General features: G+C 36.3%; 1 protein-coding gene across 8 annotated transcripts; it reads right to left on the bottom strand.

The window, feature by feature from the left end:
• Window positions 1–771: 771 nt before the first annotated feature.
• Window positions 772–20,218, bottom strand: LOC109605537 (dmX-like protein 2). 8 transcript variants are annotated; one of them, XM_049965336.1, is made up of 26 exons: window positions 19,953–20,218; window positions 19,695–19,892; window positions 18,980–19,202; window positions 18,784–18,930; window positions 18,610–18,730; window positions 17,192–17,374; window positions 17,005–17,135; window positions 16,711–16,888; window positions 16,490–16,651; window positions 15,926–16,436; window positions 15,078–15,869; window positions 13,028–15,024; window positions 11,960–12,978; window positions 11,530–11,910; window positions 11,387–11,458; window positions 10,183–10,679; window positions 9,987–10,124; window positions 9,648–9,925; window positions 9,332–9,590; window positions 9,087–9,278; window positions 8,351–9,031; window positions 6,152–6,235; window positions 5,602–5,662; window positions 3,698–3,906; window positions 3,274–3,651; window positions 772–1,426 (listed from the first exon to the last, which is right to left on the bottom strand). In XM_049965336.1, the coding sequence occupies exons 1-26, from the start codon at window positions 20,037–20,039 to the stop codon at window positions 1,223–1,225; spliced, it is 9,183 nt and encodes a 3,060-aa protein (XP_049821293.1). In that variant the 5' UTR covers window positions 20,040–20,218; the 3' UTR covers window positions 772–1,222. The 8 variants fall into 8 exon arrangements, with proteins under 8 accessions (XP_049821293.1, XP_049821295.1, XP_049821294.1 ...); XM_049965338.1 differs by having other exon boundaries at window positions 17,005–17,117; XM_049965337.1 differs by having other exon boundaries at window positions 3,274–3,636; window positions 19,953–20,214.
• Window positions 20,219–20,692: the final 474 nt, after the last annotated feature.

Raw genomic sequence — 20,692 nt, 5'->3', positions numbered from 1 at the left:
GAAATAAATATATATCTATTATTTAATCTTTATTATAATACTTTTTTTTTAAATATATATATTTAAAATTTTAATTTGTAAAATTAATGTCAAAACTATAATTTTTCAGTAAATTTTAGAATAAAATTATAATTAATTTAAAAGAAATAAAATTGAATTATTAATTTCTAAAAATAATTAATAACAAGACTATGACCATATTCAGTTCACTTAATTTTGGAATTAATTTACAAGTATAATTTAAAAAACTAAAAAATGGACAATATTTTATTGTTTATTTAATAGAAATATTCGTTAATATTATTAAATGTTAATCAATTAAAATATTAAAATTACTGACGATTTACTGTTTTACTATTTAGTTTATTTCTTTTATTGATACTTTCAATTAGTTTATAAAAGTCGTTGGTTTCTTATTTGGACGTTTTGTTATTGTATTCTCTAAAAAGTCTGTTGTTTCATACTTACCATTTTTATTTTTCGTATTAATTATTATTTCCTTGTTCTTCTCACTAGAAGTGAATTATTCAATAAATTAATATACACCCTACAAAAAATATATATTAAAAATATTCTCAAATAGTGCCAAGAAACGTAAATATTTTCAAATAAAGTGGGAAAATATAAATAGCATAACATCTTGACTTAAATTTTATCAATTAACTGCGATATTTGTAATTAAGCATATCATATTAGCTCACAGTTTCTTTCATAATCTAAAGGCTTAATATAAATATTAAATATATATATTATAATCAAAACAAAACAAAGTAACCTTTGACATAATTTATTATACATATAACATTACAATTAAAATTACATGGTACTATTTCTAAAATACTACAAATCACATTTACAAGGTTATTGCATATTTTAGATTTATATTAGTTATCAACAAATAAACATAATACAATGCGGAACAGTCAATTGAATAACAAACTATAAAAATATTGAACAATTTAATTAAATTAGCAACAATGCATAATATAATATATTAATATTATTAAATTTTATAAAGTACAATAGGATTAAATATATTTGGTATATTTTATATTACATACAACAATATGTGGTTAATTAGTAAGACAATCATTTTTACACAATAATCAGTTATGTTAATAATTAAACATTTTGAATATATTATACTGCACTGTTCATTAAAAAGATTTATGCTTATTAAAGAGGAATAGTGTTAAGAGGAAACGACAAGCTTTACAATCACTTATTTACTATGGTGGTTGAGAAGGGTTTCTCTGTCGGGCAGCTGCCTGACTTTCATGCTGCCGTCGGCGCCGCACGAAAACAATCTGCCGTGCGAGTCGATGTGCAGCTGCGTCACACCCGACCCGATGTTCTTGAAGAAGCTGCTCTTGGAGTGTTCGGCCGGGAGGGCCAGAAGCACGCTCGGGACCGTCACTCCCCAAATCTGAAGCAAATTATTTTGTTAAATTTTCCGATTAGAAATATTCCAATAATAAGAATCAAATTTGCGAGATATGTACTATCTTAAAATAATTAAAATTCTCAGATGACGTGTTTTGTTATGTAATTTTGAAATTTCACAATAAAATATTCCTTTTATAAACAATTTATGAATATAATCAATAGAGTTTTACACTTATATTATCATTAAATAAACAGCTTTATTTACAAAAGCATAAGATAAAATTGATATACAAGTTGTATTTTTGTTGCAACTCATATATTAATGTAAAATCATTCTAAGACCGTTTACAAGAAATTTGTACTGAAGTATCGTTTCGAAGATATCAACAAAAACTGACCTTTGACAAATTTCGAGTAAGATTAATAATTTTTAAAAATCTACATTAAACATGTTCTTATTTCAAATGAAAATCAAAAATAAACTTTTATTTAAAATATCAAAAAATAATCTTTTATGTTTTTTTTGAAAAAGCAATACAAAAAAATCTTTTTCTAATTTTAAAATGTAATTTTTGTCCTTATCATAAATGAAAAATTGTATATAATTTGATTTATAATTATTTTAAGACATTTACAATTATTTTAAGACACAATATTTAAGAAATATTCACAAAATTAAAATTAAATTAAAATTAATAACAAAAATATAATTTTTCAGTTAATGATGTTATAAAATTATAACAAATTTGAATAGAAATAAATATTTATACATTATTTATTCTGTACTGGATATTTATGAACAGAAATATTTGTTAAATCTTTAAGAAACATTTTTAAAACTAAAAATTAACATAAAAAATCAGAAAAAGAATTTTTTATTATTTTCTTAATAGAAATATTTGTTAAATCATTAGAAATATTCAAGAAATATTTACAAAATTAAAATCGATATGAAAAATATAATTTTTCAGTTAATTATCATATAAAATTATAACAAATTTGAATGGAAATAAATATTTATACATTATTTAATCTGTACTGGATATTTATTAACAGAAAAATTTGTTAAATTTTTAGTAAATATTTAAGAAATATCTATAAAACTAAAAATTACTACAAAAAAATCAGAAAAAGAATATTTTATTATTTACTTAATAAAAATATTTGTTAAATTTTTAGAAATATTCAAGAATTATTTACAAAATTAAAATTAATATCAAAAATATAATTTTTCAGTTAATTATCATATAAAATTATAACAAATTTGAATGGAAATAAATATTAATACGTTATTTAATCTGTACTGAATATTTATGAACAGAAATATTTGTTAAATCTTTAGTAAATATTTAAAAAACATTTATAAAACTAAAATTTAATATAAAAAAAATCGGGAAGAGAATTTTTTATTATTTATTTAATAGAAATATTTGTTAAATCTTTAGAAATATTCAAGAAATATTTACAAATTTAAAATTAATATCAAAAAATATCATTTTTCAGTTAATTATCATAAAATTATAACAAATAAATATGGAAATAAATATTTATACATTATTTAATATATACTGGATATTTATGAACAAAGATATTTGTTAAATCTTTAGTAAAAGTCTGGTAAAGCTTTGAAAAAACAAAAATTTGCTAAGAAGAAGTTTTCAGTAATATATCTGAAACAGTTAGAGATATTAAATGATCGACATTTAAGGATAACTGTCAGTTTTTTCTGTTTTGTTCGGAGAAACCCCAAATTGGGGCCCCCGTTCATTATAAAACTTTAATTGTACCATAAAATTTTATGTTAAGTTCCTAAATATATGTTTCATGGATTTAAATATCAAATTGATTTACTGGCTTAAATCCTTCCATTGTCACCAAACAACCCACCTTGATATCACCATCAGCCGAACCGGTGGCGAAGTAATCCTCGTGCGGATCAATGGCGATGCACTTGACGGCACTCTCGTGCGCCTGGAACTTGTGCCGTATCGACAGGGCCCGCACGTCGATCAGACACACGTCACCCTTCTTGCCGGCCGATATCAGCACCTGGTGCTGGGGCGCGAACACCAGACTGCTCGAGCCCTGGTCGTGGCACGTGAACGCCACCACCAGCGCCTTGCCGTGCGGCAGTATCGAGTCCCAGATGCACACGTTCTTGCTCTCGGAACTGTGGCCGGCGGTGGCCAGCAGGCTGCACGAGCCGAGGAACACGAAGTCGCTGATGCCCTTGTTGTGGCACTGCAGCGTCTGGAACAGGGAGGTCTTATTACAATTGTTAAATACGACACGCATGACGGGGATGTATTACAAAGAACGGTCGGGTCGCGTTGGCGCTGAGGCCGACCTGGAACAGACTCAAGTTGCCATCGGAGTCGGCGACGCCGAACTTGTTGCCGTGCTGCGAGAATCGCACCCTCGTCACCTTGGCGTAGGTGCCGGGCGGACGCGGTATCGCCACGGGGTGTTCGTGGCCCCATTCGTACAGGTGGACTGAACCATCGGTGCCTCCCGTTAAGTCTGAAAGACACAAAATAGGAATAATTTGTTTATAAAAAATGGTAAAATAATTAAATAAAATACTTTGGAAGTTGATTTTACGTATATTTTTTCTTATTTTTCTTACATGCTTATTTAATTAATATGATTAATTGACGATTTTTATTTTTTTATATCGAAATTCATAAAATTAAATAAAAAATTTGAGTACAATTAGATAAAAAATTGATAATATTTGAGAAAATTAATTTTCTTAGTCAAATTCTAAATTCAAATCTAGATTTCAGAATTTTGAATTTTTGATTTTAGAAATTAAATAATGAATGAGTTTTTTAATAATTAATTATTTAAAATAATACTAATGTTATTTTTGTATACATGCTAACTTTAAATTTAAATCCAATATTTAAATTTTGGATTGACAATTTAGTAACTATTGGTTTTATTGAATTTGGGGATAATAATAATAATATTTGAGGTTTTTAATGAGGAAAATAAAAAAAATGAAATACAAATTAAATATTTATTAATTTAGATTGGAATAAAATATCTTTGAATTCAGAAATTTATTAGAAATATATTAATATATTATATAAGTATTTCTTAAAAATGATATAATAAAGAAAAAAAATATTTTGTTTTTTAATATTTAAAATTTAAACAAAATTTCATTTTAAAATCTTATATTTTTACCAATTTATTTTCTTTCTTAATATTTAAAAAATAAATTTTGAATTTTTAATCTAAATTTTCAATTCAAAATCCTGAAACATTGATTAATATAAAATTTTAAATTAAATTAAATTTTAAATTAATTTAAATTTTGAATTTTAGAATTAACCAGAAAGAGATTATTAAAAATTATATTTAATGTTACTTAATAATGAAGTAATTAACAAAAATTTTTATAATTTAAGTAGAAAATTAAAAATTTCAATTTAAAATTTAATATTTAGAATTTAAATTTTGGATTTTTTAATTAAATTTTCAATTCAAAATATTGAAATTTTGAATTTTAGAATTAACCAAAAATAGATTAATAAAAATTATATTTAATGATTGCAAATTATATTTAGTGTTACTTAATAATGAAGTAATTAACACAAATTTTTATCATTTAAATAGAAAATTAAAAATTTCAATTTTAAATTTAATATTTAAAATTTAAAATTTAAAATTTGAATTTCTTATTTAAATTTTCAAATCAAAACTTTAAAACTTATTTGAAAATTTTGAAATTAAATAGAAATAGATTAATAAAAATTAAGAAAAATATATTTTTTTTTAATTAATAGAATATTCAAAATTTCAATTTCAAATCTAATATTTAAATTTTAAATTTCAATCCAAAATCTTGAATGTTTTGAAAAGTAAACAGAATTTAAGCAACAGTGTTCTTTAATTAATAATATAATTAAAAAAAACTAATGTATTCAATTCAAATTAAAAAAAGTACTTTTGAATTAAAATATAATATTTTAATTTCAAATTAAATGTTTTGAATATGTCTTATTTAACATTTTTATAATTAAATAATAAAGAATGACATAATTAAGAAAATTATTTATAGTTTAAATGCCAATATTACAAAATATATTTAATAATGGTTTAGAAAAATATTACTTCAATTTAATTTTCTATATATACTTATTCAAAAATATTCATATACAATATTTAAAATTAGGACTTGGTGGAAGTTGAGATTTATGTACTTACATAACGGCAGCAACGGATGGGAAGTTATCCTCCTGACACCGTCAACTTTATGCTTAAGAATCTGCGAACACAAAATGATTTATAATCTCTCTAAAAATATAAGAATTAAACATGCGTGAACACACATAATTAGTGACTATTTGTTTGTTCATAATCTACTAAACTGGGCATAAATAAAAACTTAATGTGCACAGGGAGCAACAACAATTATTAATTTATTTGTTCACATTTCCCGTACACTAAAAGACCTACATCTAGCATTTTTTAGACGACACAAAGCCTAATATTAACACCTACATCACACTAAGTTTTACGTGACATGCACCACTTCACAGTCTTCGGAAAACCATTATCAGACATACTTTTATCGAATCCGACATAAAAGTTAGTTAACGTTGTATTTTTAGTCGTTTTCGGTGAAAGTATGTCTAATTATTTCAGGCACATCCAGTTAATTAAGTCAGTAAACAAAAAATAATAAAAATAAAGGGGACAACGGTCAAAACACACGGAAGCACTAATAAGAGAAGAGCAGTGTTAAGACACACACCGGTCGAAGCATGTGCGCCGACCGAAGCAGAACGAGGTGGACAAAATTGGCATCATGACAGCCTGGGAAGCTTAACCCCTTCATCTACAGACATATACACCCAAATTTTTACAAATACACCCGTAATTTGGACGGCAGTAGTACATAATTTATGGTCACCATGGTTAAATTGTTCATACTTGATTATAATAAGAAAATTATGTTGAATTGACTAGAGGAACATGTTTATTAAACAATAATATTAGATGCAGGAAAAAGTAATTTACGTTTTTGATTAATCATTTGTGAACAATGGGTTAAAGCTGGTAAATCTGAACATTATTCTAATTCAAGCTGGGGAAGACATTAGTGGGTGACCACCAAGAACAGCTAATAGAAAAGTTGTCCTACTTATGGCAACGCCTTGGAGACCCAAATCAAACTCAATATTAAAATGGGAGCTATACCTCATCCACCATATAGTCCAGACATTTCTCCACGTGAATATTATCACAATTTTTGACATAGAAAATGGTTTAATTTGATAAAGTCAAAATTGAAGCCGATGTTTTCTTCAGTATCAAGAACGTAAATCACTTTTTCTTGTACCTATTATTAATTAAGTACTTGTCACCTTCGTAGAACCTTCAGCAACTACAGTGGTTTACATAAGTTTAGTCCTTGAAATCAAAATTACGATGCCAAATGAGTTTCATATACATTAAGGACAAAATCCAACATGTGGAGCCTCTAATGTTAAGACAAATAATTACTAAAAACAAGTAAAAAGTTAAGTTAATTGATTTATTTTAAATCTCAATTAATTAGTCCATCCGACAGGAGACCCAAGACATCAAATTAAAGTCAAAACACCTGAGGAATCAATTGATTATTGAGGGACAGATGCCAGATAAATAATTTATTTAAAAATATTTAAATCCTTTTACCCAGGATTTAATTAGTAAAAAGTAATATTATTTAACGTCAATTATTAAAATCTACTTTTACCCTTAATCCAGTGATCAATACAAAAAACAAACTTGTGTTAGTATATTATTAAATTGTACGTAACTTGGCAAATTAATTGTCAAGGTATTTAACACACTTAAACAATGATATATTTATTTACAAGATTTTCAACGCACAACATTTCTTCGAAAATAAAAAAGTTTTAAAGATATTGGTAGATTTCGTCATCTACTTTAGGATATTATGTTTGTTGCTGATGTTTATATCTAATTATAGATATTATATTTCAACTATCAAGTAATTCAATTTCTTATATACTTTATTAACACATTTTTTAGATTATATAAATTATATTTAAAGATTTATGTAAAAATACAGAGATTTATTATTTTCCCATGTTCCTGTTTTTAATTTTTACATCTGAAAATGAAGTCAAATGTTAAAAAAGCTTTCAAAAATTGTTAGATTACCTAATTCTTGCTCGAAAAAAAATATTATAATCGTCTGAGTATTTTTATAATTTATTAACATTTTGAGGAAGTTTTTAGCAATATTTCTGATAAAAATTCGATTCAACTATAAATTACTCGAAGAAAAAACATTTTTTGGTTAGATACCTTAATTAGATATTGAATCCCAATATATTTCTAATGAAATACTTATTTCTGGATCAAAATCAGTTTAAATCTGAATATGTTTTAAAAATCAATATAAAAATACAGAAATTTATTATTTTCCCATGTTTCTGTTATCTTGTTTTTAATTTTTACATCTGAAAATAAACTCAAATGTTAAAAAAAAACTCAAAAATTGATAAATTGCCTAATTCATTCAAAAATTGTTGATTTTTAATAGATTTAAATCTAAATGAATTTATTATATACTATATTAATAAATGTGTTAAATTAGAAATCACATAGTGATATAAGAAATTCAATTTTCTTTAATTTGAATCTTGAAACCTTTGGAGGAAACCAAAATATTTTGAACTAAATAATCTGAGCAAATCTTTAAAACCGTTTTACTTTCTCACCTTGAGTTTCTGTGAGCAAGTTTACAACTAAAATAAGTGTTAAATGTCACGGGTTATTAATAAAAATTGATAAAAATGTGCAATTTATACAATATACAATGTCTCGTACCTTGACAAATCAATTTGTCAAATAAAACAATGGAAAACCTAAGAATCCAATCGTTTACCACGCGTCAAAATCAACCCTCTCCACATCCAATTCGACAACAAAAACTCACCACGCTGGTGCCGCGTCCGCTTTGTCCCGCAATGCCAGACTGCGGACTACCAGGCTGCGTCGTCTTCTCTTTATCGCCCGTACTCTGGATGACGAGGAACGGCGGCACGGTCGGGTCGAGCACCTCCTTGTTCAAATTCAGTATGTCCAGTTCGCACTCGTCCTCGAGCCAAGCGGGCAGCTCCAACAGCAAGGAGATCTCCATCTCCTGAAGCTCGCGCGGCGTCGCCACCACGATCTGACCGTTGTTCACCTGGTTCAAGCTGAAGGCGGCGATCGAGTCTTGTTCCTTGTGGATGATTCGTACGGGTTCGATGGCGGGTTCGGGGTGCGGTATCACCTCGTCTATCACGCTCAGAGACCTCCTCTTGCCGAAGACCGCTCTGATGAAGATGTCTTGCACGGGCTCCTGGTGCACCAGATAGGTCCACAGGAAACGGGCCGAGCTGGCGGAGCTTTTGTTGGTGAACGGTGTGTTGTGTGGCTCCAGAAGTTGCCTGTATTTTTGGATGGCCGGTCCGGTCGTGGTGTTCTCCACGAAACATCCGGGGATGTACTCCGGCGGAGCTTGTCTGCAGTCCAGCTCCCTTCTGAGGTTGTCCTGCCACAGGGATAGCTTACGCAAAGCGATGTGGATCAGCGGGCTGGCTACTGGAAGTTCTGACAATTCTAAACTTGCCACCTAGAATTAATTACACTTTAAAACAGACACACATAAATAAACAAACAAAACTTACGGCCAAAAAGTCGTGTATCCGTGTTTGGACCATTTTTACGGTGGCCAGCTTCAACACCAACCACGAGTATGAGTTGGGGTCTGAGTGTTCGTTGTTGACAGTTTTTGTTGTTGTGGGAACATCAAACACGTCCTCATCTTCGCTGTCTTCGTTCTCGCTCTCAACTTCGTCGCAGTACGTTCCACCTTCAGGCTACAAACAAATAAAATCATTACTAATTTATCATTAACATTGGTACCAATTACTTTTTGCAGTAAGAAGGCAAGTATGCTCATTTCGGGTGGGACAAATTGCTCCCTGTACGTCGGCTTGTCTTCCTTCATTAAAGAGGGCTGATGTCCTAAAAGTTTGGTGTTTAGTTTGACCCTTTGCTTGTTGAGCCACTGCGTGGGACCGCTGGTTTCTTCCGTGGGAGTGCCGGAGGGTGGGTTCAGGGGCACGTTAGTGTTGCCACCACTCAAACTTGCCGTGCGTAACAGCTTCTTTATCCCTCCGCCGAACAACCTGAATTAATCACAAAAGTAAGCTACGAAAGCTACTAAAATTTAATTAGGGACATACTTCCCCCACACTTCCTGGTTGAAGGCGTGTCCGGTAACGTGGAACAGTATGACGCAGTCGCAGGTGGCAAGGCCGTACAACAGCAGCGCCAAGTAGGTGGCGGTGAACGCCTCGCACAACATCACAGTCAAACGGGGCGTGTCCTCGTCCTTTTCCCTGGCCAATAGTGAGCGCAAGCTGGTGACGCCCGGCCACTTTTGGGGCAAAGTTATTATTTGTTGTCCTTCGCTCACCGACATTCTGCGCCTCCTGCCCACCAGGTGAGTGGAGCACAGTTCCTAAAATTAAAATAACCCAATAATAATTGGCACCAACATGATGGTCATGATGTGTACTTACTTGTGAGTCTTGTAGGTTGCTTTTGAAGGTGTCGGAATCACATAGTGATTGATAAATGCAGGCGGACAGAGCAACTGCCAGGTCCCTCAGGACTATTAACTGGCTTTGTGACGTGCTGGGCTGTGGCAGCTCCACCATCTACAACAATCATTACAGTCAAATTTAATGTACACAAATACAAGGTGTTTACACGTACAGTTTGCAGCATATCCTGCGTCAGACACTGGAGGTATCTGATGGGGTCGGCCACGACCGTTTTACAACTAGCCACGCTGGCAGCCAACAACGGCAGACTAGTAGGGAAGGGCAAGGGGCTGAGTAACTGCTGATTCGTTTTCTCCTGCTGCAACTCCTGCAGCAGCAACACCAGCTCCATCCTGACCGAAGCCAGGCCGCCAGTGGCTCCGTGTAACGAACAGTAGCTCAGCAACGTCCTCAGCAGCGTTTCGTTCGCTCTGAGCCATCGTTTCCTTTTGGCCGCCCTTTGGACCTTAGCCTCGAAGTCCAACTTTTCTTGTATTAAAATTTCATGCAGGGTGGGCTTGGCGTTGCTCACTTCCGTGCTCTCCGGCTCCGGGCTTTGCTCCAGGTCGGACGGTTCGGTCGCCTCGGTTGTGACGTAGTTGCATAGTTCTCTTAAGGCCTCCACTTCTTTCTCCAGCCAGATGTAGAGTTGGTAGCGTAGCTGGCCACCTGTGAGTTTTTTACATAAGTTTAGGCCATTTTATGACTAATTGGAGTTAAATAAAAGAAAATTCAGTCCTTCTGGAGACCATGCATGTAAGAAATAAAATAAAATCAATTCCATTAAGTATTACGGTCATAGTAGCACTAGTTTACAATAATTTTGACCCAGGACATTGGGCAGGCATTTCTTATGTTCTTTTTAATGTTGATTATCTTGTTAATTAATAGTTTCCGGAGTACTCCATATTTTGTGATACAAAATCCATAAATCTTTAAATTTTCAAATTATATTTTGATAAATTTCTACTTAGAAAACTACATTAAACATTTCAAAGTTAAACAAATGTCTCAAACTGTCAGTTTTGATAGCCAACTTAACCTAACCAAGCCTAACCTAACCTAACCTAACCTAACCTTTTCTCAAAATATGGATAACCAATACATTAAAATCCATTCAAAAGCATTTTTTTATTCAATGAGCAAGGTTGCATAAGAAATGACTGCTAATTTGTCACGAGTTTCAACTTCTTTTGAAATTTGTAAGATAGTGTAGTTAGTGAGTCAACTACTACACATATTTGTGTATTCATATCAGTATTTTTATATAGATTAATGAGTTTTTGCAAACAATTTAGAATTTAGTAGATGTACTTTAGGTTAGTACCAGCAACAAGTAACACAACATATAAATCAACACAACAATATCATCATACATGCTACTTGTTGATTACTGTACTGTTGTTGAAGCAGATTGGAACCAAATTTGAACCGTGAGCCTGAAATTCCTTTAAAGAACAGGGTGATATCAAATGTCATAAACAAAACTAAATGGATGAAGACATCAAGACGAACTTACCATCAACTTCAAAGCCTGTAGCCAACGTCGACAGTTCTTCCATTAAAATCTTAAGACAAGCGACGAATTTCAATTGTTGTGCCATTATATCGACTTTTTCCTCCGCATCTTCTTCGTCCTCTTCGATGACTTCCTCCTCCTCTTTGTCGTTGCCACCAATTTTCATTTTCAGTCCGTCTTCGGAACTGTCCGATTTCTCGCCCTCGTCGTCACTCCACTTCAATTCAAAGTCGTCGGTTTTAACTCTGAAGTCGGTGGTGGTGGTGCCCCAATCAAAGTCGGTCGCCTTTTCGGGCTCCTTCGGCTGATCCCACGACAATATCCCAGTTGATATTTCTTCTTTAACGTCCTCGCCTTTCTTCAGTTCTTTGGGGGAAACCACTGGAAACTCAAAAGTAATATACAAAGAAATTAAGCAATAAATACTGACCTGGTGTGTTGTTCTTCTCCGAAACAACGTAGGGCAACTTGGACAAGACCTCCAAAGCCAAAGCCGGACAACCGGCCCTGAAGTGGCCGTGGGCCGTAGCAAAGTACAACTGCCTCTCTAGGGGAGTTATGGAGTCCTCAACGACCACCTGCTTACCACCGGGTAGCCACACCTTCCTCTTCCCGTAGTTGGCCAAGTGTTGCCGCACTAGCAGCGGGTGCGTGCGCAGATAGACGTAGAAATTGAAAACATTGGGGTCCGCCTCCTTGGTTTCCCTAGCCTCTTCCTCGTGGGCCGGATGTTGGGTGCCGGCGTTGCCTATCAGAAGCGTGCTGAGCGCCGCCTGGTGCTGCTTCAGCGTCCACAAAGCCATGGAGCGCAGAAACGGATCTGGATGAGCTCTGGTCATGTCTTGGTTCTCGCCGTTCGGGTCACAACCCAATATGTGTTCGTAGAGCAGCTTCTTAAGGTAGTCTTCGTCACCTTCATACAGACGCACGATTATAATAGCCAGCTGGAAGTCCTGCAGCCTGTTCAGGCAAATTTCCACCGCGTCTTTAAGGTTACCAGCCAGAAGGAAGAAGGCGGCGGCGTGTTCGAACCTCTGCTTACCCAGAAGGGCGTAAGCGTTCTTCAGGGCCGCCTTCCTCCAACGGTCCTCAGCGAAGTTGTGCGAGAAGAACTCCGTCATGCGTTCGTCACGCTTCGACCTGTACAAGCCCCACAGCAAGTTCTTCTTGTTCATCGCCAGGTAGTACAGGGCGGCGTCCATTGGGTCTTGTTTGGATTGGTAGGCGGCCTTCGCCAGCACTTGCACGCACTGCCTGAGCAGGTTTTGATTCCGGATCCACCAGCCGACGCCCAGCTCACGCAGCTGCGTCCACGTCGGTTCGCCTTTGGCGTAGCTGGGGATTAGATTTAGCAGCTCCTCCTGACTTTCCGAGTGGTAGGCCCAGGCCAGGTTGTTCATGCCGACGCCGTTCTTTTGGAATTGCGACCTTTGCGCTAATGGCAAACATCTGAAACAAACAATTAGCCACGAGATTTTTATCTGTGGTTGGAACTTACCTAAGCAGATAGCTGTAGTGTTTCATAGCGAGGAGGAACCTGAGGCCGCAATCGTCCAAACTGTCCGTGATGACCTGCTCGCCTTGTCCGATGAGGTTCTCCTTGGCCATGGCCGACTTGGCGGCGTCAATGGCGAACCTTTCGGCCAGGTCTATGTTGCAGGTGGACACGGTGTCAGCGAGGGCCAACAAGTGCATCTGGTCCAAACTGGAAAGTCCTGGCAAGTGCATGTGCGTCAACAATCTGGAAAGGAGTCTGCCCTGCTTGGGGGTGAAGTGGGTCAGGCCGATGTTTCGCTCTGACGGACGTCTTTCCAATCTGCTCACTTCTTGGTCTTCTAATAAAGTGTCCAAGGACTCCTCCATGGTGATGTTGTTGTCGAACAGCTCGTTGTAGTCCTTCTTCTCTTCCTGCGAGGCTGACTGCTCTTTGTCGGCAGCCAGGAGGGTCCAAAGTGGAAGTGGAGGAATGTTATTAATCTCGTCGTAGTCTAGGGCGATTTCTCCAATGCTGGCTCTATGTTCTGGGCTACCGGCCGGGTAACTAACGGACAAAGTTCTTGCCCTTGCCCAACCTTGCATATCCTCCAACTGTTCTTGATTACCTCCAATGCACTTAACCAAGTGAGTTAAAATGGCTTTGACCCAACGTATCTTGCCCGAATTCAACAGCTCCATCAGTTGTTTGGGGTGGTACTGAGGCAGGACCGGGCAGGCGATCCTGGAAGCTTCAAAAAGTCCATAATCGGGCATGTAATCAATGTTGGCCTCCTTCGTTCGCTTCCTGTCTAAAATTTGAAGGTTCACGGAGCTGATCCTTCCCAAGGTGGGAATGGCGGCCAGTTTCCTTTGGTTTTCTTGCGTCAGCGTCCTGAAGTCCATGTCTCGTCTGCCGTCGTGTTCGGTGACGTCCACCTGTTGAATCGATTGGTTCTGCGGCTTCCACTGGGTGTACACGTGCATTTCCGAGTCCATACCGACGACGAGGATGCCGTCTCTTACCCAGCTGATTTGCATTGGTAGGGCTGGGAGGCCGTCGGCTGTTTGGAGCTCAATCTTTCTTAGAGTCATCCACTTGAAGTCGTCCACGAACATGGGTTGGGCCAAGGAACTGGCTTTTCTCAAGATGGGTCTTGCGTTGTTCATCGACTCTTTCATGGCCTTAACGTTGGCTTGGGCCAAATCCGTGGATAGGGGAGTGTAGAGCATAATTTTGCTTCCACATGCCACGGTTAAGATGTGGGACCCGTCCTCGTTGGACACCCAATCAAGTTGGACTATATGTTTCTGTGTTAAAGGACAGATGTTGCCCATTTCCGAAATGGACTTCCTCAACGACTGTAAGGTGGTGAAGCTGGGCACGGCTAAAAGTGTGGGTTTAATGTTGGGCTCAGTTGCAAGACTAGTTTGTCTGTCATCCCCAGAGAAGGTGTGCAGCACCTCGTTGATCCTTTGCTTCTTCTTCAACGTCTTGGAGTCGTACAAGTAACTCAAGTCTAAGTGACGTCCAATATCTATGCGAGGCAAATGGATGTTCTTCAAGTGTATAATATCTTCCAAGATCCATTCGGTGCCCCCGGTCGACTCGCACTCGTAAATAGCCACGCACAAATTTATGTACCTGGAATCGTGATCGTTTTTATTCGGTCTGGTGAAACTCTTGCCGTATTTATAAGCACAGGCAAGTCTGCCAGAGTAGGCGACGCTTATATTCAGCACTTGGCCCTCGATTTCTATGGCCGACTCCTTGACCATGTTCCATTCGGTCCATACTTTCCCTTTGTTCACAATCTCGCCGTCTTCCTCCAACAGCAAGTGACTTAAGGACTTGATCTGGGTGGTGTTCGTGGATACGGTCCAGAAGCGGATTATGCCGTCGCTGCAGGCGGTGGCGAAACAATACGGCGCCAAACATGCCGGGTAGATTGAAGCTGAGCTTAGGTGACCGGCGGCTGGGGCTGCGTGCACAATTTCAACGCCATCCGGAATGGGTAAAATCTGAAAATTGTCAATAAGTCAATGTCATAAATGAAGTTTCTTCCTTGACTTACCTGTTTCACTTCTCTGGTCACTCCAATATTAATGTGGGGGCTGACTTTAGCCTGTTTAATGTGCAACGACTCCATACTATTTTTCCTTGACAAGTCTTCCTGGTCCTGAACCAACATGCAATCTGGGACGTACATCTGACTTCCAGTCAGAGCCAGCTCCGAATCTGATGAAGCAATGACCAGCTTCCACATGTGTATTATTGTGTTCTGCTCAGTGCAATCTAACAGAACTATATAGAAAGGCTCCTCAAATATCGCCTGTTGTTGTAAATCCACCATGGCATCGTGCCCACTTATGTTAATGGGGGAACTACGGTTACCGGTGATTAATTGTTCCTGATACACGTGAAGGAAGGTGGTGTTCTGCCATTGAATCGCCTCGGAAATAGTCTCTAGTTGTATTATACACCCCGGCCTGGAGGTGCTTTGCTGGGAAACAATGTTGATGTTCTCCAGAAGACTTTCCTGATTGATTGAAGACAAGTCGGACTCACTCTCGTTGTCGTCGTTCCTTCTGTTCTCTTTAAAGGACAAGTCCGCCAGCAGCGTCCTGGCGTCTATTACAGCCTGGTAAACTCTGAGGCATTGCCCGTCTGAGGCGACGAAGCAAGCACTGGGGGAATTCGACAGGTTGCCAAGGGTCGTTGAAGGGAGAAGCGTCGGTATCCAAGCCACGTTGCTGAAAGCTGAAGGTTCAGGAGAGCTAATCCTAGCCAACTCGCATATGCCACCAGACTTCGACAAGGGACCCACTGCGTCTACCTTCCACAGGATTAACTCGCTGCAAAAGCCCTGAAAATTAATACGATGTAACAATGTATATTTTAGTTTAGTGTAAGGTGATTTACTGTTTGGCTTTGGCACTTGTTCTGGTCGACGATGTTGTGGTGGCTGGTGGTGAGCAACAAGGGCAAAACTGGATGGCACGTGATGTCGTTGACTCTGAACCTGTGGCCAGAAGCTCTGCTCCTGTGTCCGATGCTCAGCACCTGACTGAACTTGCTCTTGTCCGCGAACGTGATCTGCCACAAGTTCAACGTGCCGTTATCGTGTTTGGTGACCAAAGAAACGGCCGGCGACGTGTCGTTCTGCTCCTCCTGATGAGGCTGCTCCTGTTCGGACTTGGTCTCGTCCTCCTCTTTAACGCTGGCTAAATTGCACGGTTCTCGATTGCAGATATCTCTGTTAATTACATCTTTGACCAGATGTTTGAGTAAAGGTGTGGTACTGTAAAGACTCACAGTGGTCGACATGCTCATGGAGTCGCCCAGGGGGAACGCGGAAGGAATGCGAGTCGAGAATGAAACCTGGGCTTGTCTGAAAGAACCTGGATGGTATTCGTCTAACCATTCAACCACCCTGAAAACTAACTAGTAAAAACACTAAACATAATGTGAATAAACGGGAGGTACCAAATTAAGAAGCTTCCATCAACTGGGTGAATACTGAAGAGTAAATCGGGACTGTGGTGCCAATCTCTGAGGAAATTTTCAATTCTTGCGTCCACGCCGTCTGTACCACTGGATGATTCCATCAGTGGCTCATCTTCCGACTCGGGATTTTCGACCACGGGCCTTAAAATGATCAAATTAATCATCAATTTTGGGCCTCCTAAATTTGTTATTGGATTTACCTCGCAAATTCTTCCAAAAACAGTTCGGCTTGTAAGTTAAACTGCATTTCTTTGTTGTCCAACCAGTGAAGGACGAAAGCTGGCTTAGGGTTGCAGTAGCTGATGCTTGGCACCAGGGGTATGTCAGTTTCGGCATTCACCGACGCCGCCAAGTGAAAGTGGAGTCCTGGTGTAACTCCTAAAATAATTCATTACGTATTTTTAAATTATAAATGATGACTGGAGGCTTTCTTAAGTGGACCATAGGTAAATACAGAGTCCATTTAAGTAAGAGTAGCCCAATATAAAGCTTACCGGTTCCATGGTAGCCATAAGAATGAAAATCATGCACACTATAAGTGGATGGTAAAGTGGGAATGGGCGGCGAGGGACCCGCAAAACCTTGGGCCTGGTTCTTCGCGTGTCTTCTGATGTGAAAACAAGTTCTTAAAAAGATTACCGGTTTTAACCCCACACCCAAAACGCCACAACCCATACTTACTTCATGTGCTTCAGCCGCTGCATGAACCGGTGCTTGTGACGGTGGGTCCGGAATTTCGGGTGGTGGGCCTGCGGATCGAGCTGCGACAGGTTCACCAGTCCGTCTTCCGGCAACACCGTCTCCACCCACAGGCGACATATGTTGTCCTTGCAGGACGTCACCAGCATGTTTGAGACTGACCCCCTAAAAGAATTTAAGTTAAATTAAACCTTAATTATCATATTACAAAACATAATAAAATGCAGGGATGTTGAATTAGAAGTTATTTATATATAATGGTCAAATCCACTAATAATTAATATTTTAATTGTCGACTTTTGTGAAGCTTAAAAAATTTTGTAGTTGGGTACATTAACCCAATCTAACCTCTAAAAGTATTCTTATTTAAAATTTCCAGAAAAATTTCTATTTAATGAGCTCATAAATCATTGACCTGGAAAACTTAGATAATATATTAGAATAGTTTGTTAGAACTTTATATGAACTCACTGAAGAATGATTAATGTTCATAGAAGTGTCCATATTTTTTTCTTGAAGTAGATGAAGATGTAGGACTTCAAAACTTAAAGATTTTTGTAGTTGGAGATTTTCTTCAAGTTAATCATTTTGTTTCGAATTTGACAAATTTACTGACACCAACCTAACCTAACCTAACTTGTTCCTAGCTTCTAAAAGTATTTTTATTTAAAATTTCCAGAAAACTTTCTATTTAATGAGTTCATAAATCATTGAAAACCTTGAAAACTTTAATAATACATTAAAATAACTTTGTATGAACTCACTGAAGAATGATGAATGTTCATAATTTTTTCCTGAAAAATTAAAAGTAGACGAAGTTGTAGGACATCAAAGGTTAAAGGTTTGTAGTTTAATAGATTTTCTTCAAATTAATCATTTGTTTTCAAATTTGACAAATCTACTGTCATCAACCTAACCTAACCTAATTTGTCCTTAGCCTCTAAAAGTATTTTTATTTAAAATTTCCAGAAAAATGTCTATTTTATGGGTTTATAAATCATTGACCTGGAAAACTTTGAAATTACATTAAAATTATTTGTTAGAAGTCACTGAAGAATGATCAATGTTCATAACTAGAAAGTGTCCATATTATTTTCTTGAAAAATTTAAAGTGGGTGAATATGTAGGACATCATAACTTAAAACTTTTAGTAATTGAAGAGATTTTCTTCAAATGAATCATTTTGTTTCGAATTTGACAAATCTACTGACACCAACCTAACCTAACCTAACTTGTCCTTAACCTCTAAAAGACGAAATATAAAGCTTTGAATAACTAAATATGTGCTTGAAAGGCAGAATCTTGACTTAAATGAGAGTGAATTGAATTTCTATAATGATTCAACATCCCTGATAAAATTGTATGACAGATTTACTTTATTATACACATTTAAAACATACTTTGGCATATATTTACTAGTTGTTCTCCATGATAAATGTGTGACAGCTCTGGGGTGAGCAATATAAACGAATCCATACTCCAAATCGACAGCCCCATCGTGGCTTTTTGACGTAAATATAACTAAAAAGAATTGTTTAAGACTGCAGAGCCAAAAAGGTAGACATAATACTTACAGTGTTTGTTCTCGTACCAGATTTTGACCAACCTATCATTCTCACCACAGGTCGCAAAGAGTGTGCCATCAGGACTGAACGCCAAGTGTTGCACAGGAATAGCAGTGTTAGCTTTCCACACACATTGCCACTGAGTTTGTTCTTGTTCTGTAACGGTTTAGATAGACAAAAATGTAAAATTTACCCATTGAATTACCTTGTGGTTTGTCTGGTTCGTCACCCAAGTCCTGGTCGGTGTTCTCTCCACCTAAAGTGAATGTGACAGCCGGTTCCTCGTCTTCGACCTGCGTCTTCAGGTGCCACAGTTGGACGTGGGTGCCGGCGGTCAGCAGACGGGTGCCCTCCAAGTTCCAGCTCAGGGCACGAATTGGGGAGTCGGTTTTCAGGGTGCCTGTTTGAACCCATCTGTAGTCCAGACCCTAAACAGAAACCTCATTAAATATGGGGCTGGTGAAGGTTTGAACGGTTATCAAGTACACTCTCGCAAGTAAATACCATTTTTAATTAAAGGACATTGTGAAATAGGCCTTTTTACATTAATACCTGTGGAAAATAAAATGTACACTGCATATGAAGAAGCGAAATGATTTCTGTTGCTTTAATAATTTATTAATTCATGTAAAATTAGTTATTTAAAACCAACCCACACATTTACCAAACAAAACTATACCTTATTAGATAAATTTACAAGTTTATACGGACTGCCTTTGTATGTAATTTTTACCTCATCCAAGCACTGTAATTCACAATAAACACAAATATTATTCGATAATAACTTACAGTGTTGTCCAACATTAGGGAAACCAGGTAATAAGTGGGTACTTATAAAATACAGTACATTATTACATGCCCTCCCTGCACGTTACAAAAATAACCAGACGAACATTGTAAAATGCAAGTAAAATACTTACATGTGTTGAATTATTGTGAATTAGAGGTGTGGGCTCATAAATACACACGGTATTATCGTAAGCAGCAGCAATCTTGCCTGTATCACTGGAACAATCCACTGAACTAATACGAATGTAATCGTGCACTGCTCCAGGGATAATCTGCACCCTTTCGAACGTGGACGCCAATATTACGATGTTGCATCCTGCGGCGTACGCCTGCAATGTTGTTTAGGTTTGTTTAAATTGTTTGCGAACGAGGCAATATAGTATAATTACTGTGAACGGTACACCTTCCACGGATCCAACTGCGAAGCATTTGTCGCCAGCGTTGCAGGCACCGCTGACTATTTGATGCAAATTCATGTTTGCGACTGTTTAATTGGACATTTTAGTAATACGTTTGATTGGAGTTTATCTTAATTATACATATTAAGGACGAATCAATTGTTATTAATTTAATGACAGCCACTTTTGACAGATCAGCTGACTGAGATGTCAATACTTTGGAAGAAGGAAACTGTATCATATGTTATATACGGTATTTCAATTAAATCACTGTGTTGTGCTAATAAATAATGTATAAACATGTAAATAAAGAGTTAACAATCCTGTACACTATTTTGAGGTGGGGAAGTTCAATCCTTAAGCTCTACGTTCAATTGCCATAGAAAACCTATTCAATTGCAACGTTGCCATTTGTCATTTTTTTATTTATGAAGTTTAATTTAAACTTAAGTTCTATTGTTTTTTAAGGTCTTAATATATTATTATGGTAATTTGGAACTTTAGAATGATATAAAGAATCCCATGCGCACTTTAAGATTCAAATGTTCTTTTGTAATTTATTTCCAACGTTGTCACTTTTATATTAACAGCAAATATTCATTATATTATATACAGTGTGGCCCATTTGAAAGCGGGACACCCTCATAAAATTTGTATTTTTTGTACGATTTTAAGTTTTTTTAAATTGTAAAGCAATAATATTTATAGAGTCACTTAATAACACATTTCTT

The sequence above is a fragment of the Aethina tumida genome, chromosome 3, assembly GCF_024364675.1.
Source record: "Aethina tumida isolate Nest 87 chromosome 3, icAetTumi1.1, whole genome shotgun sequence".
In the NCBI taxonomy this organism is placed as follows: Eukaryota; Metazoa; Arthropoda; class Insecta; order Coleoptera; family Nitidulidae; genus Aethina; species Aethina tumida.
The sequence above is the reverse complement of the archived record's forward strand: the minus strand, read 5'-3'. Positions and strand labels throughout refer to the sequence as shown.